The sequence below is a fragment of the Lycium barbarum genome, chromosome 9 (assembly GCF_019175385.1).
Source record: "Lycium barbarum isolate Lr01 chromosome 9, ASM1917538v2, whole genome shotgun sequence".
Taxonomy (NCBI): Eukaryota; Viridiplantae; Streptophyta; class Magnoliopsida; order Solanales; family Solanaceae; genus Lycium; species Lycium barbarum.
Window position 1 is genome coordinate 12,489,806 of NC_083345.1, and position 18,426 is coordinate 12,508,231.

At 35.1% G+C, this 18,426-nt stretch overlaps 1 protein-coding gene across 1 annotated transcript; it reads left to right on the forward strand.

Annotated features, from left to right (window-relative positions):
• The first annotated feature begins 1,300 nt into the window (after window positions 1-1,300).
• LOC132610620 (putative calcium-transporting ATPase 13, plasma membrane-type) lies at window positions 1,301-4,627 on the forward strand. The gene has a single exon (XM_060324936.1). It carries the CDS (start codon window positions 1,494-1,496, stop codon window positions 4,590-4,592), a length of 3,099 nt encoding a protein of 1,032 aa, XP_060180919.1. The 5' UTR covers window positions 1,301-1,493; the 3' UTR covers window positions 4,593-4,627.
• The last annotated feature ends 13,799 nt before the right edge of the window (window positions 4,628-18,426 follow it).

Here is an 18,426-nt window from a genome sequence, read left to right on the forward strand (position 1 = left end):
ATATACAATTCATATATATTAAAGTATTGTAGAGATAACAAAATTACTAATATTAACTATAAACTAATAGGGCCTAAAATCCTTCGGACTAAAACCTTTTAACAAATACTACTATATATATAAGAACTTGAATTAAGGTAATTACATAGTCATGTACAATATTGCCCATTACCGACTATCTCTACCTTTAGAGTTTGATTTTCTGAAAAATGGTGATTAAATTTTAGAGCTAATTTGTATACTATCTTCTCAATTCGTTTAACAGGATGAAGACCTAAAATTTCTACTCTACAAACTTGTAAGAGCTCCAAACAATATCGAACTCATAATTCTCTATTATATGTACGTCGAAGTTGAAAAAATCGTAGTTACTGACTTGTTCATATGATTCTCCCACGAATTAAAAAACAAAAATTCTCCTTTGTTCACATAATTCGCAGCAAGTCATTTTTCCTTTTCGTTTCTTTTAATTTATTTTGTGTTAATTATTTATGTTTAAAATATAAGTTGTGACCATATGAATTTTTTTAATAAAAAGTTTCACACATGGCATGTACACGATGGACAAAATGATGGTGTGACGCCATGACATATCATTTTCAAGCGTCAGAAATTTGACTTTCCGGTGATTAGTATTTTCTGGGCAACTAACACATACTCCCTCCGTTTCAATTTATGTGAACCATTTGACTGGGCATGTAATTTAAGAAAGAAGAGAAAACTTTTAAACTTGTGGTCCTAAATGAGTCACATATATTTTGTGTTGCTATAAATCATTGCATAAAGGTAAAGTGTTTCCAAATATAGAAATAAGTCATTCTTTTTTGCACGGACTAATAAGGAAATAGGTTCACATAAATTGAAACAGATGGAGTAGCTTATTAACTTTACTGATACAAAAAATAATTTATAATTTTAGTATTATAAAGAGAGTAAGTTCAGTAACCATTGTGAATTAACCTATGATAGTGGTACCATGTCACTTTCTTTTTCAGACTAATCTACACTTATTATAGACAATTATATGTGGAGTATAAAAGAAAAATCCTCTGCTGTATCGTAGAGAATTTTACCAAATATACCTTATACCATTTTTCGGTAAAATTCACTGCGATATAGTAGGATTATTATTTTATAATCTGAACCCCAATAGCGTGGAAGGAGCTTGAAAACTTGCAAAGAACATGTATGACTGCAAGTGGAAACGTAGCTAAAGTCAACAACCCGACGTTATAGTTAACAGCTAACGCGTACAAGCATAGACTTATATAAGGGATGTCCATAAATCCAACTTTGTCAATCCAGTTCCAAACACTTAGCCGTTTCATCCACACTTCCATTAGTTGTCCTTTTCTTGTTCCAGTATATCAAAACAACTACTTTAAGCTTAATTATTCCATAAACTAGCCAAGTTCTTTTTGTCCTTATATACTACATACTACAGTAATTACAAACAATACTTCTCCTCGTTAGTTGTTATAGAAAGATTATCCATGATGTTTCAAGCAAACTTGCATTGCCTCTGCATGAACATTGCAATTGATTTGCCAGCCAAACATAACATCTCCAGCCAAAAAAGGTGGCACTTAGCTTTTGCCACCATCTTTTGTTCGAGAGCTTTCATAACTAAGACGACCAGCACTAAAGCACTGAATGGAGCTGCCTACCGTCCAAGAAAAGCTCGTATATCGACTGATAGAATCGCCATTGATGTTGTTCAAGAACACCCTTTATTCTCAGACATTGATCAGTCAAGTCTAGCTAAGCTTGTCAAAGATAAAAGTGTTGAAAAACTTTCTATCCTTGGAGGTGTACAAGGTGTTGCTGCTTCTCTCAAAAGTGACACGACTAATGGTATAAATGGAGATCCAGAAGATGTTGCACATAGACATGAAGCTTTTGGAACCAACACGTATCGTAAACCACCTACTAAAAGTTTCTTCATCTTTGTTTGGGAATCATTCAAAGATCCCACCATCATTATCCTTTTGCTCTGTGCTGCTCTGTCTCTTGGATTTGGAATTAAGGAGCATGGACCAAAAGAAGGATGGTACGATGGAGGGAGTATTTTTGTTGCCGTCTTTCTTGTCATCGCTGTTTCGTCTATCAGTAACTTTAGACAAAACAGACAATTTGATAAGCTCTCCAAAGTGAGCACAAATATTCCAGTCGAAGCCGTTAGAAAGGGGAGGCGCCAACAGATATCCATATTTGAAATCGTTGTTGGAGATGTCATTTGCTTGAAGACTGGAGATCAAATCCCTGCTGATGGGATTTTGGTAGAAGGTCACTCTTTACAAGTGGATGAATCTAGCATGACAGGGGAAAGTGATCATGTTAAGATTAACCTTAGCCAAAATCCATTCTTAATTTCTGGCACTAAGGTTGCCGATGGCTATGGCATGATGCTTGTGACATCAGTTGGCATGAACACGACCTGGGGTGAAATGATGAGCACAATTAGCGGTGATTCTAACGAGCAAACACCCCTCCAAGAACGACTCAACAAGCTTACTTCATCGATAGGTAAAGTTGGACTGCTAGTTGCTTTCTTAGTTCTTGTTGTCCTATTGATACGATACTTTACCGGGACCACAAAAGATGAGAATGGAAACAAAGAATTCAACGGGAGCAAGACATCATCAGATGATGTGATCAATGCTGTGGTGGGAATTGTTGCTGCTGCTGTTACCATTGTTGTTGTCGCGATTCCTGAAGGATTGCCTTTAGCTGTTACACTTACTCTGGCTTATTCAATGAAGCGAATGATGGCTGATCAGGCAATGGTGAGGAAACTCTCCGCTTGTGAGACTATGGGCTCTGCCACCACCATTTGTACTGACAAAACAGGTACTCTAACATTAAATAAGATGACTGTGACAAAGTTTTTCTTAGGCAAAGATCACGTAAAGGCAGAAAGTCATACAACAATTTCAGCAAAAGTTCTTGAACTATTCCATCTAGGGGTTGGATTAAACACTACAGGTAGTGTTTTCAAGTCCTCCGAACCATGTTCCACCTTTGAGTTCTCAGGCAGCCCAACAGAAAAAGCTATTCTTTCGTGGGCTGTTGTGGAACTGAACATGGATATGGATCAAGTCAAAAGAAATTTCAACATTCTTCACGTGGAAGCTTTCAATTCGGAGAAAAAGAAGAGTGGCGTCCTGATCAAGAACATTACTGATGGCGCAATTCATGCACATTGGAAAGGTGCTGCTGAAATGATTTTAAGAATGTGCTCTCATTACTATGATCTAGAAGGGAACATAAAACCTCTAGAGGAATCAGATAAGAAAGAATGTGATCGGATAATTGAAGGAATGGCTGCCAGCAGCCTTCGCTGTATCGCGTTCGCACAGAAGCAAGTACCAGAGGCTGAGCAGGAGGATCATGAACATATGCATGGAAAAGTTCCAGACAACTCTCTTATTCTTTTGGGATTTGTCAGCCTAAAAGATCCATGTCGTCCTGGCGTAAAGAAAGCTGTGGAAGATTGTCAAAATGCTGGTGTGAATATCAAGATGATCACTGGTGACAATGTGTTTACTGCAAAAGCCATAGCCACAGAATGTGGGATTCTTCATCCTAATCAAGAAGTAGATGATGGAGCAGTCATAGAAGGTGAAGAGTTTCGCAACCTAACAGATGAAGTACGGATGGAGAGAGTGGAGAATATTCGCGTGATGGCAAGATCTTCCCCTTTTGACAAACTTCTAATGGTGCAGTGCTTGAGAAAGAAAGGTCATGTTGTCGCTGTCACAGGTGATGGCACGAATGATGCACCAGCTTTAAAGGAAGCAGATATAGGACTTTCTATGGGAATTCAGGGCACTGAAGTAGCTAAAGAGAGTTCTGATATTGTCATCTTGGATGACAATTTTTCTTCAGTTGCCACAGTTCTGAAATGGGGAAGATGTGTCTATAACAACATCCAGAAATTCATCCAATTTCAGCTCACAGTAAATGTGGCTGCACTCGTGATCAATTTTGTAGCAGCTGTTTCAGCTGGAGAGGTACCACTCACGGCAGTACAGTTGCTATGGGTAAATTTGATCATGGACACATTAGGGGCACTAGCACTTGCGACAGAGAAGCCAACCGAGGAACTCATGAAGAAGAAACCAGTTGGTAGGACTGAGCCACTTATCACCAACGTTATGTGGAGGAATCTAATAGTTCAGGCCTTATATCAGATTGTTGTTTTATTGACCTTACAATTCAAAGGCAAATCGATCTTTGGTGTCAACGAGAGGGTAAACGATACATTGATCTTCAACACGTTTGTTCTTTGCCAAGTGTTCAATGAATTCAATGCGCGAAGCCTGGAGAAGAAGAATGTCTTTAAGGGAATACACAAGAACAAGTTGTTTGTGGCAATCATCGGAATAACTTTGGTTCTCCAAATGGTGATGGTGGAGTGTCTAAAGAAGTTTGCAAATACAGAGAGGTTGAATTGGGGTCAATGGGGAATCTGCATTGGATTTGCAGCTGCATCTTGGCCAATTGGCTGGGTTGTCAAGTACATATCTGTCCCAGAGAGACCAATCTTCAATTATCTCAGGTTGAATTACTTGAAAGCCTTGTTAAAATGAGTAGATTTAGTTGTTAAATATATGTTTTTTCATAAGCTAGTTAGTTCCAATAATATTAGTTTGTTATTAAATGGTTGATTGATGTTGCATTCTTTTATTGCTCACCACTTGTATTGCCCTATGTTATGTTTTCAAATTAAGAGTTGTACAAAATTCTTCTAATACAATTACAAGATGACTTAACAGGTGTATATAGACCTTTCAGCACATTCTAGTAAGACATAGTTTTAAGATAGTAGTTGCCAGTTCATAAACTTTTCTAAGGTCATTTAAGATCTTGGTCCTTTGTTCCTGATTGTAGACACAACATACCTTTTGAAGCTGATAACATGCTAGCTGCTGGCAGCAGAAGATATTTTAATGACTGAGAAGTCTGTTGTACACATCAATTGTTGATGCAGAGCATAGAATTACATTTAAAAATTAATAAAATGGCACACATAACTTTTTTAAAGTACAAAGATTAAGTAGTAAAACCTTAAAACTTGAACGGATCAAGTTTGTCCCATGCCTATCTAAATTTCCTACTTAGCAGCCAAGACACAATGGGGTCTCAGGTTCGAATCTCAGTAGAGACAAAAACACTAGGTGCTATCTCTCCAAATGTCCTAGCCTTGGTGGACATAATTACCTGATATATGTTGCTGGTGAATGTGGCAGGTGCCCGCGAAAATAGTCGAGGTGAACACAAACTGGCCCCGACACCACGGTTATAAAAAGAAAATATTCCCACTTCTCATAATTTGTAAGTAGTGAAGATAATCAACAAACTAATTTTCGTCCTTCACATAATTCAAATGAAACAAAACTTGATCACAAAGGGAGAAGAGATCGTAGTCTCTTACCTGTTCCACCGCCATGGACTTCGAAATCGTGTTGAGAATTTTACATGCGAGACGAAATTGGCATTGATAGCCGAATTAAAGCCTTCATTCCAATTTCTTTTCTAGACTATGATGTTAGAAATTGTTCCTACCCTTTCGGACTCAAGCAGATTCCAATACTTTAGCCTACTTCTCTAAACTAGACTTTTTTTTTTTAAGTTTCCCGTCCGATATCCGATATTCGCATAGGAATCCGATTTCGCGCTGCATATGGTCAATTTGGGAGAATTGCTCTCTATCAAGGTTTTTTCTGTACTCAGTGTTGGGTCCATCCCCTTATTTTAGGGAAGAAAACACTTCCCTTGTTTTGAGGAAGAAAACATCTTCCTTGTCTTTGGCAAATTGTCAAGTGTTTGCTTGAGTCACTAATGACATCAATAGGTTCATCTAATACCTATAAATAGGGAAGCTTTCTCATTTGCTAGATACACCAAAAATTGAAGAAGACAACACATCCCAAAGAGAGAAAAATCTAAGAGAAATACTCTTAGTGAAAGGCTTAAGTAAGAGAAGTCTTTGAGAGAATTTTTTAGTAAAAAAATTCTTGAGTGTAATTGGGATTGGGGTTGTGAGGTTGAGTGTTGTAAACACTTGTAATATTTCTTCTTTAATAAGATCTGCAGCAGCAACGTGGACGTAACTCTCACATTGAGGGTGAACCACTATAAATATGTGTGTGCTATTTATTCTTCGCTTACATCACGGTGTAAGTAGGTTCTGTCTAAGGAGGTTGGTATTTAAGTGGTCCAGCTGTGACTCTCCAATCTTTCCTGGGAACCTGCTTACAATGGTCGGATTTGGGATTCAAAATCCTAACACTCAGGACTTCAAGTTGAGACCTCTGGTTAACACAACATTTGGATAGATCATATAATTTCCCATCGTTATGTAATCTCTCACAGCAGCGATTTGAAGGATAAACCTACATAAAAACGTAGGGTATGTGATAGAGCTATCATAAAAAGTGGGATAAATAATAAACTAGAATTATTAAATAATCTATGTATCTATACAAAGCAGGGACATGAGGGACCGATGATGTGGCACTCTCCAAAGCTAGGATTTATATTTTTCTTTTTCATCCGATTTTTGGGTTTTTTGCCTTATTTTCCTGAATTAAAGAGAAAAAAAAGTTGCTTTCCTACTCTAGCAGACATAATGTTTTGTTCCAGTTGCCATATTATCATTTAACAGTCAATTCTTTCCGTTTAAAATGGGAAACCACTTTCCTCCATTTTGGAGAATTTATTAGCCCATTAAACTATCATTACTCAATTGCTCCTTCAATTATAACGTATGTGTCATTTAATCCACTGAACCTCTTTAATTTCTTTCGCTAAGAAATTTATTCATACAAACAGTAAAACACTCTGTATACTAATGGGAGATGGTGAAAAACAACAGCAAGAACAAGAGAGCACTTCGGTTCCACCATGGCTCTTTTAATAGATTTTGATAAAGGTGCACTTCCAATTTCTCTGTTTGATGCTATATATAGATACATCATGCAAATTTTGCGCAAACACGAAATTTTCCCCAATTACGACGTTTTGGAAGTTTGCAACTTTGCATATTCGTTTGAGTAGAATTTTGCCAATATACATGTACCTGATAATTCATCTTTCAAATTCTCCTGCTATCCCCATTTAACCATTCTTAGAATATTTTTCGTCAGGTCCGGTAAACTTCTTTCCTGTTACATTGTGGCACTGGAATTGTAGAACTGAGGTGTTTGGTTGGAACGATGAGTGAAGTATAGAGGGTTTGTCTCTAAACGATTTGGTACAACTTTGAAACGTTGCTTTAAGTGTCTCCCTATTATTTGGAGTTGTATCGGCCTTAACTAGAAGCCCTGCACAAAGTCATACCCTTTCGAGAATTAGTAGCCTAAAAAGTTACTAGAAACATTTTTTTTATTCTCATTAGGTGCAATGTTTTGATTGTAACCAAGGAAAAACTGCGCATGAAGGAAACCTGATAGTCACTTCTTATAATTCTTTCTGAAATTTGTGTTTGAGTTTAGTGATCAGTTACAAATTTAAATGGTGTGTACAGTTGTTTCGAAACTCTTCTTATTTGTTAGTTAGTGCAATTATCTTCTCCTATCTTGCGTGCGAATTTGAGGATGTATTTTTCAAAAGAAAAATACACATTCTTTCGAACCAAAAGAAGTTGCCAGTCTTTTATGCATAGTAAACACATTATTAGTAATGTCTTCATCTTTTTGATATTTAGGCATCTTCACTTTTGTTTTACTCTATTTCTTCTTCTTTGTTCCTTTCTGCAGAGTTACATATTGGAGAAAATTTATACCAAATTTGCACTCATAAAGCATTTTCAAGAGCAACGTTCTTTTGAAATTAAATGCGCAATGGTGGTTTTTATTTTCCACGGGAGAGGAGGAAGCTGATGGAAGGCTCGAAATTATTTTGGTCCTTATTATGGGTACTAAAAGAGGTGATGTGACACTCTCAAAAGTCAGAATTATCTTTTATCTTAATTTTTTTTTTTCCTCCTTTTAAAAAAATTATTGATGTGATTATTATAAAAAGTCCAAACACCTTTTTAGACGTTATTGCACCACTCCATCAGTAGAGGATAATGCTTCTCCCATTACATGCCCATACTAAACCTTCTCACTAATTAGAAAGTTTACAAGTTGCATTAGTTTTGTGTTATCGAAATAATAAGAATAACGTAAAGAAGGATGGAGGGTATTCTAGATCAAAATGAGGATGGAAAATACTTGCAAGCCACTTTCATACTTTAGGAATATTTTTGACCCTTTTCCATACCTAAAATGTGAGCTCGAACATTGCTTTAGTGGTTATTACCTTATTTCTTTTCTCACGTTATTAATTTGCTCTTGATCTATGGTTAATGATATTTATTGTAGTTATACATTGTTTTCGCGAAATTGATGATATGACAGCTAGAAGTTAATCCCAAAAATATTTTATCCCAAAGATTATTTCTAAAATATTAAGTTTATAGAAAGAGTAATTAAAATCCACTAAATCTTAAACTTACCGCGCGGTCAATTTCACTATATATATTGCGCAACCAGAATGCAAGAATTGTATTTTATCTATTTTTACAAAATTTTGCCAATTAATTCAATTTTTACACGCTAAAACATTAAGGCAGCCAACCTCAAGCGCCGCTTCGGCAACAGCAAAACAAAAATATGCGTCTTAATTGCCTTTTGCCTCTTTCTTCTTTCTCGCAGCAAATAACTCATCTCCTTTCTTCCCAGTTGCCATCTATCGCCACCATAATTGCCTAAAGTAGAATGAACCACCATCGAATGCACCCGACAGCTTCCCTACAAGGCTTATGTGAAGACGCCATCATAGAACATCCTGATAAGCTATCCATACTTTTATTACCTTTTTTTCATGGTTTTTATTTATAGATTACCTCTTTCAACAATTCCTTCTACCTTTGCGCACAGATTGGTTTATCAACTTATTTTAGATCCATAACGAATTTTCCAAAAAAGTGCTCTGTTTTTGAATTAGTTGAACTCCTTACTGACTACTCTTTCAGTCATGTATATATATTAGTCTACTTATTTAACTTCTAAAGGGCAAGTTATTAGCCTGCTGCATTCTAAAATTAATGATAATGATATAGGGATTTTGCAAACACAAACAGATGAGAAGTTGAGAATACAAATAAATGTGTTAGAATTCTATTTTCACACTATACAAAGAAGACAAACCAACTCATTAATCACAAACTAATGATGGTCCCAATTTCCAAATTCTAACCGAAACATGTTGTGAGAAAACCAAAATCAATTATGATCAGAACCATACTAATTTTATACTATATACTATAAAAAGAGTAAAAAGCAAAAAGACACCTGATCGTACTGACGGCGAGAAAGGGAACAGAAACGGCTGGAACTTTGAAGTTGAAGTAAAACGATTCATCTGAGAGAGAGAAGCAGATTAGGAGCCAACCGCGAAATTTCAAAAGAGATGCCAGAATTTTCTCCAATATGTGACTCAGAATTGTGCGGTTGTCGCATACGAAATTTTGGGATTTCATGGAATAATGTTTCTTCGGAATTATTCATGCTGGTAAATTCTAAAGTGCAAATAATTAACCTGCTACGTTCTAAAATTAATAATAATGACATAGGGATTTTGCTATTCTTTTTAGTTCTAACAATGCAGAGAGCACTTGAATGTTGCCTAAGGTTGAATGTATAACCTGTGCAAGTTAGTCACTTGGCAACTGCTCCGTACAAAGCCTTTGGTGGCATTATTAACTCATCAGCTCATCAAAATCGTAAAACTCTGTACCTGCATGTTACTGACCATTAGATGTAAAATTTGCTATCTTATTTCACTGTTAATGACAAGAGATGATTTTAATGTTGCATTCTGAAACCTTTTATATATGAACTTTTGGCTTTTGAAGAGTCCACGCTATAATTAATCTCGTACTATTTTTTAACCAATATATGACTAAATGCTTTGACTATTTTGGGGAGACAGCATTATTGGAGAAAAAAGCATTCACTCTTGAAGAGTTGCCAAAGGAAAGAAAGAATGAAAGGTTTGAACTCTCTGTTCTATTATTTTTACCATTTAAACAACAATTTGTTGTTGAAAAAGTTATAATCTTCATCTCTAAAATATATAAATGCTTAGACACTTAAGTGGATGAGGAATGTTAAGTTTTTAGATTAATGAGAATTTTCATAATGTAAATGTATGTCATGTGTTATAATTCTAAAGGGCCGCATGAAGCATGGACAAATTTTGGGTATAGCTGGAAAACATAGATCTTTAAGATTTAGATTATCATAATAAGTGTTCTGTTCTGATTTCATGTTCACCTTGTATTCCTTATTCTATGTACGGGAAAGGCTTTATGCCATCGAACTATCGGAAATGACTCATTATGGCGTTCGTTAATAGTTTGGCTCATTTATGCCATCCATTACCAAAGTAGCTCATCCATGCCATTTTTAATTAACGTCAGTTTTACAATGCTAGATATGACACTTGGCCTCCAATTAGAGGTCCACGTCGTTTAATTAAACCAACACAAATTTACTCTGGTACTGTAAAATCGGCGTTAATGAAGAATGGCAGGGATGAGCCATTTTGATAACGGCGATGACATAAATGAGCCAAACTATTAACGAGTGGCATAAATGAGTCATTTTCGATAGTTTCATGGCATATTTGAGCCTTTTCCATTCTATATATCTATATAAAGCCGGGACATACGAATCTGATGTGGTACCTCTTAGCCATTAGAATACACATTTATTCATTTCTCAGATTTTTGGATTTTGCCCCTATTCTTCCTATTTATGTGAAATATATCAAAAGACTACAAAAACTTAATCGCGTCTCTTCTTCTTATTTGGTCCATACATCATTTCAGTTCCATTTTCTCTTCGTTACAACAATTCCCTCCCAACGTCTTCTTCCTCATCTCTTTTTGAGATTTTTAGGATTTTTGTTTAAGCGCATTGTTATTGATTCTTCCTATTTCAATTTTTTAATATGTGGTTTGTCATTATTTATACTCAGAGTTCTGCAATTATTTTTCGTCATCATATTTATCCTGTTAGTAGTTTTAGAATACTAAATGCTTTTGTATTTACACACTTTTCCCCTTTACATTGATTTACTTCTTCCAAAGGAAAGATTTGTCGTTAGAGGGCATAATGCACATGAAGATTCCTTTTATGAATTCAGAACTTATTCATTTCTTCAATATATTTAACATCATCCAAGGCTTTGTTGTTTTTCCCTTTTTGTGGCCCTGATAGTAGGATTTCCGTGTTAGTAAGACTCACGTTTCAATTTTGTGTCCAGAAAAATAACGTGATACATTTTTCTGAGAAGCTTTTCCTAAAAAATACTAATTCTTAAGCTTACAAATTTATCTATTTTTGTGCGGATATGAAGTTTTTTCACTTATCTATTCTTGTATTTGATGTACGCCTCTTGTATATGGGATGCTTAGATTATATTTCAATGAGTCTTTGGACTAGATTTAAACTTTTTAACTTACTATTGTTAAACTTTTCATTTAGGGCGGCAACAACAACAACATATTCAGTTGGATCCCACAACGTGAGATCTGGGGAGGGTAAAGTGTACGCAGATCTTACCCCCAACTTGGAAGGTAGGGAGGCTGTTTCCGAAAGACCCTTAGAAACTTTTCATTTAGGGCATGCAAGTTAAAAAAAAAAAAAAATACTATAATGGCTTTGACAGCTCGGGAATTAGCTGAGACAGATCAAATTGGCCTTTAATCAAGGTTTTTTTTGTGCTATCAGCTCTGGAGTGCAACATATCTGTAGCTAAAGTGTGGAATCACTATGGTCGAATTGTCTCCGTGAAAGAATTGTGTCAATTAGATGTTTATATTACTAATCTTGCAGAATAATCAATACTGCTTGTGTTTGATACTTTCCCTGTTTTGTTTTTATAGTGTTAAGGTCATTATGTGTGTTGAACGCCTTCAATCGAGCACTTTCAATCGTTGCTGTATAGTTTTCTTAGGTGTGTTATTCAGGTGATCCTTATTTTTCCCTAATTTAATGTATCATTCTTAGAAGATTGTGTCCCTATTAATTAAGTCTCATGGTAGCGCTACTTTTAGAGGTGTTCGTACATGATATTCTCTTACTTCCTTTGAATATTATTATTAGCGTCTCTTTGAGGTTCTTGATCGACCTGAGTTTGTCCATGTGGTTTTGCAAATTTGTGCTGATTTGGAGTTTATTTTTGTGTCTTCTGGCTGTTCAACATAGGATCTCTTTTAGTTTTCAGTGATACCTTTATGCCACATGTGTTTTATCTTAAGTTACACATACAAAAGAAGACTTTTAACCAATGATTTTTGCAGATCGTGATTATGAAAGGGTGCCCCGATTGTATCCGTTTCGAAATGCTTGGAAAAGGGCTACTTCTGTGAGGACCCACAGCTGGGCGCTAACCATACTGTGAACCCCTGGGTACAGCTGGGCGCTAACCATACTGACCCCATGAACATGCGTACATACATACATACATGACATGCATACTCAGGTATTGTATGGGCAGGTGCCAACAGACAATTCGATATACGCTGCAGCGGCTGGTATCGAACCCGTGACCTCCCCCCTTTTGTTCTCCCAAAGGAGACGACTCTCACCAATTGAGAGCAAAAGGGGGGAGGTCACGGGTTGAGAGTCGTCTCCTTTGGGAGAACAAAAGGGGGGAGGTCACGGGTTCGATACCAGCCGCTGCAGCGTATATCGAATTGTCTGTTGGCACCTGCCCATACAATACCTGAGTATGCATGTCATGTATGTATGTATGTACGCATGTTCATGGGGTCAGTATGGTTAGCGCCCAGCTGTACCCAGGGGTTCACAGTATGGTTAGCGCCCAGCTGTGGGTCCTCACAACTTCGTCGTAAGTATTCAGTGCAAAACTCAAACTAAGCTTCTATTTGATGTTGCTGGTGCATTAATAGAGAGTTCTATTGCTTCAGGATACAACAAAATCTTAATGCAGGGTGGCACACCCACTACTCTATACAAGTTGGTACACTATTGCAACAGTTCATTGTGGACAATTGCATGACAATAGAAGGAAGAAGCTTTGGGGAACCGTGACATAGGATACACAATTGAAAGATGCAATGGTTATTTGTAGGTGAGGTGGCTTTTGGACTGTTCCTTTCACGTGAGATTGCTATTCTTAATTACACAAGTTTATTTTCCTTTTTTGTTTTGTTTTCCAAATTTTTAACCTTCTTTAGTACTTTAATTGTTCCGGTGTAGCTTCTTTGTATCAACACTATTATTGACTTGAACTTTTAATCAGTTCTATTTGTGTTGTTTATTAACACTTCTGCTTATGTGAACTAATTAATGATATTCATAGTGACGATTTTAGGAAACATTCACGTCATGAAGTTTTTGAAAATTGGTATAGTGTATGTGATGAGAGATGACTGATTATTTCATAAAAAAAAATCATTAATTATTAGAGGTTTTTGAGATATGTGACAATGCCAAATATTCTAATTCATGTTGGAATATTCTTAATATATAGAATTTACAAGAATCTATCTTTCAATTATTTTTAATATTTGGATATTAGGAAAGGGTCATGCCAAATATTCTAATTCATGTTGGAATATTCTTGTTATATAGATTTTACAAGAATCTATCTTTCAATTATTTTTAATATTCGGATATTAGGAAAGGGTCATTCATAAATTCAATTCAGTTATTCATAACCGCGCGAAGTGCGGGAATATTTCCTAGTTAAATAATAAAAATGAGAAAAAAAAGATAAGGTAAAAATCGATCGTTACATAAAATGGGACGTTTCCTCGTTACGTGACGATGAATTTAATGATACGGTACATTAAAATTTAAGTAACAATTAAAACAAACATTGAATGTGAACTAACAACACCTTCCAATATGATTGGTAACAACCATCCAAACAAGTTTTAAGAGAGGAATAACTCTATCCGCTGCACCACATCTTTTGACGGTGTAAGCTAGATTCATCCCAAAGGTGCTCACACAAATTTTATTATTTTGAATTAACTACTAGCTTGGGGCTTGCAAAATTTATAATTACCTTCAATTTCTCTGTTTCATTCACACACCTTACTTTGTTGCTCTCTTACTGCTCACTCCTTACACTCTTCCTTGCACACTGATAAGTATGTCGTGATTATGATTCTGATGCTTATTCTTAATCAATTGTTTGATTATTGAGTGAAAAGGAAAGTCCAAGTTCAAACCAAATTTATAATATTCATTTTATCAGTTCGAATTCTGGGAGATTTTTTTTAAGATTGAGTGGGCAAAATGCCCTCCAACTTTGGGTGTGCACTAATTGGGTGTTGACGTGTATGAAAAGTTACATATGAGTGAAATTTGGGGTATTAATAGTGGTCGGGAGAAGACTCAAATATGTCACACTCATATGTACACCCCATTAGTCTACTCTCTTTTAAACGCGTCTTTTTTTTTTTTTTTCTTAAACTAATTTTATGTGTTTTTTTAATCTTTTAAAGAGTCATAACGTACGTGAAAATTGTGAATAATGTAGAATGAGATTAGATTCATAATACAATTAAATAAGAGAGCATAGTTTTCCATGTAAAATAATAGTGCTATTAGTATACAGACAAGCTTATCCTTATAAGCTTGAAACATAAAATTAGAAAAAATAGAGAATTATATAGGAATTGGGAAAAGATTCAAATATGTCACTGAACTACGAAATGGCTCATACATGCCACTCGTAAAATGAGTGATTTAGATAATGCCACGTGGCAAAATTTGATAGCAGTAGAGTTTTGTTAATGAATAACGACATATATGATCTGAAATGGTAACGACGGTGGCATTTTTTAGCCAAATCATTAATGAGTGGCAGGAATGAACCTTTTCTGATAGTTCGATGACATATTTTAGTCTTTTCCCATTAAGGAATGTGAGATATTGTAAAGAATGAATTTTGGGTTTAACTCAACCCCAAAAGCTAACTTATGAGGGGAGGACTGCCTAAGTCATGATAAGGAGTTCATATTCCCATTCCATATCAAACGTGGGAATCTTGGCAGATATCACTCTCTTCTCGCTATAGGGGGATGTACCATGTAGTTGATGGATTCAACTGAATTTATCATTTTCAACACAAAAAATAGATTTTAGTATGAAGAATTACAAAAGGTCGACAAATATTTAATTACATATATATTATTTCGAATCATATCCACATGTAAATATAATAAACTTTAGGAATTTTTAGATTTTCGCATGAAAATCTGCAGGAATTATCTGCGAAAAAAATCTCCATGTAATTCGAGTTTTTTTTTGTAGTGTACGTAAGATATTGATTAGTGTCTATGATGATCTCAACCTCATTCCTATTTTTTTTCCCTCTCTTTTAACAGCCTCTAGAAGTACATGAAAAGAAGTAGTCAAGTTTCTCAACAAACTTTTTCCAATAAGTTCATTTTAACAAAAGAAAATACAGTGCACATACATATTTCCAAGTCATTGCAGGTACGTTAGTTGAGTAAGAGTACACTCTTTTCTTTGGCGGCTAGCAAAGACCCAAGGTAGAGGGAAAACGAGAAGAAAATTAAGGATCTAGTTAGAATTAAACATTGTGGTACGATGTAAAATACCAAGCAGTAATTATATACATTCTACTTCATTATCAATCGACGACTAATTATTCTGGAATAGTCAAGTGTCAACGACTAAATTATTCTAAATCTCATACGCATGATTTGAGTTCGTATGTATGATGATATCAGCATGCCAAGTTTCTCATTCCGCATTTTAACTTTGTGTTTTTGTTTCTCAACAGCACTAAGAATAGCGGCAGATCCAGAATTTAAATATTATGAGTTCATGAATTTTGAATACGTATACATAATCAAAACTAAAACTATTGAATTTGAATGAACCCGTATGTTATTATATTCAAATATTTAGGTGGCTCAGTTATATTATATTTTAAGGCCAGCCCGCCCCTCCCCCCACACCCCCACCACCCTCCAAAACAAATTAATTTTAATTTTTAAAAGTTTTTCTTTTTCTTGGATTTTTACAACCCCCCCCCCCCCCCCCCCCCGCCCCCACCCAAAAAAAAATCATTTTTAAAAAGGTTTTAATTTTTTTTTTTTTTTTTTTGGTTTTTTACACCCCCCACCACCCTCCAAAAGAAATTAGTTTTCATTTTTTTAAAAAGTTTTTATTTTTATTTTTTGCACCACCCAATCCCCCCACCCTCCACCCCACCCACACCTCCCAACCCGCACTCCCCGCACCAAAGTTGCACTCCTTATTCAAAAATTTCATAGTGGTTTTGCTTTGAGTATATGCAAATGCTCTTAAAATGACATTTTCCAACTTGCATACCAAACACAATAAAATGAGTAGGAAAACCACTTCTTGTCCGAAAAAACATTTTCCTTCATACCAAACACACCCTTAATAATTATCCTTTTTCCTTGTAATTAATTACCACTTTTTATCTTTCCCAAACGAGTTAACTGTTTATTTTCATTAGGATATCGATTTTTTTCACGTTTGATTTGATTCTTGTATTCGAGTATTCTACATTGGTTGAATGTTACTCATATGATCTTAAACAAACCTCGCTTCCATGAACTAGCTTATAACGTTCAGTTAGACCATAATCCATTTTTCTAATAAATACTGTCAGAACTTTATGTTAACCCTCATGTTATCCACATTCTAGTTGTTTAGTCCTGGGCACGAAGAGAAGAAGCAAAGCTAAGATTTAAATTTGATGGTTTCGACCTTTAATTAACATTCTTACATCTTAATTCTTACCACTAAACAATTGCACTTTGAACTACTAGAAAAGCTCGAATTACATGGGGATTTTATCTGAGGATTTTTTCCGTAGATAATTCCTATGAATTTTCATGCGAAAATCTAAAAATTACTAAATTCTAAAATATTTACCTGTGGATATGATTTCCCCAGGTAAATTCGCAGGTAATTTTGGCGCAATTTAGTGCCAGAAATTTAACTACGGATTTATTTGAGGAAAATAATCCCCATATATCACCTTCGTAGGTAATTCCACAAGTAATCGATAAAATTGCAAGGGCGGACCCACACATGGCCTTCCGAGTGCTCGAGCACCCATTAACCCTGACATAAATTATATATATATATATATATATATATATATATATATATATATATATATATATATATATATATATATATATATATATATGTGTGTGTGTGTATAGAAACGGATGGAAAATGGTATATATCAAAGCAATAGCACCCAGTGAACAAAAAGCTTAGTGAGTGCTTTGGTCGAGAAGCTGACTTGAGGATTGTATCTTTGGGAAGTTCGTGGTTCGAATCTCGGTGTCTATTTCCTTCCCTTTTTTTTTTCCCAATATAGTCTTCTCTATTCTTCCTTTTTTACTTTGTTTGTTTACTTATATGTTTAGTTTTTAATTCCCTTTTACATTTACGTAATTTCCCTGTGACATAGAAAAAGAGAAAAATCATTGTGCAATCATTTTTCTTATTTTTATTGAGAAAAGTTGGCAATTTGGGCAAGAAATCCTTCGAGCTAATCATTTGTTTTCAAAAAAGTGAAAAGTTTTTTTTCTTCTGTAATGGTAATTTTTATCGTAACTGTCTCATTAACTTTTAAAATTATCACGGTTAAATAGTTGTGCACTTACTATGTGATTTGCATTACCTTTATATTAAAAGCAGTGAGCACCCACGAACCGAAAATTCTGGATTCGCCACAGTAGAATTGTGAATTTGTAGGAGATTTCCTAGGTAATGATACTTGCGGATTTGTCCAGGGATTATCTCTTGGGGATTATGTTACCTAGGAATTTATCAGGAGATTTAGTTATTGCGAATTTACTTGGGGATTATTCATGGGGATTTACTTGGGAATTATATTACCTAGGGAATTACCTGAGGATTTTGTTGCTGCGATTTTACGTGGGGATTAGTTCATGGGGATTTACTTGGAAATTATATTACCTAGGAAATTACGTGAAGATTTTGTTGCTGCAATTTTACTTGGGGATTATTTCATAGGGATTTAGGTGGGAATTATGTTACCTAGGGAGTTACCTATGGAATTTGTTACGTTGAAAACAATAATTTAGACATAATTATTAATAACATCATCATACTTAGTTAATTTATTTAGGAAGAAAATCATTGACACCCTCATCTTTGCTTTTACAATCAAATTCAACTTTGAACAATAGACATTCACCTCCTCATATGTCAATTAAATTTTTTAATGCTTATTTAGCCTTTTTCTAATCAATTTACCACTAAGCGTACTTAATGGGGTATTCTTATTTAGCCTTATATTATCAACCTTTGTTTTTTTTTTTCGTTTACTTCTTTAAAATTGTGATAT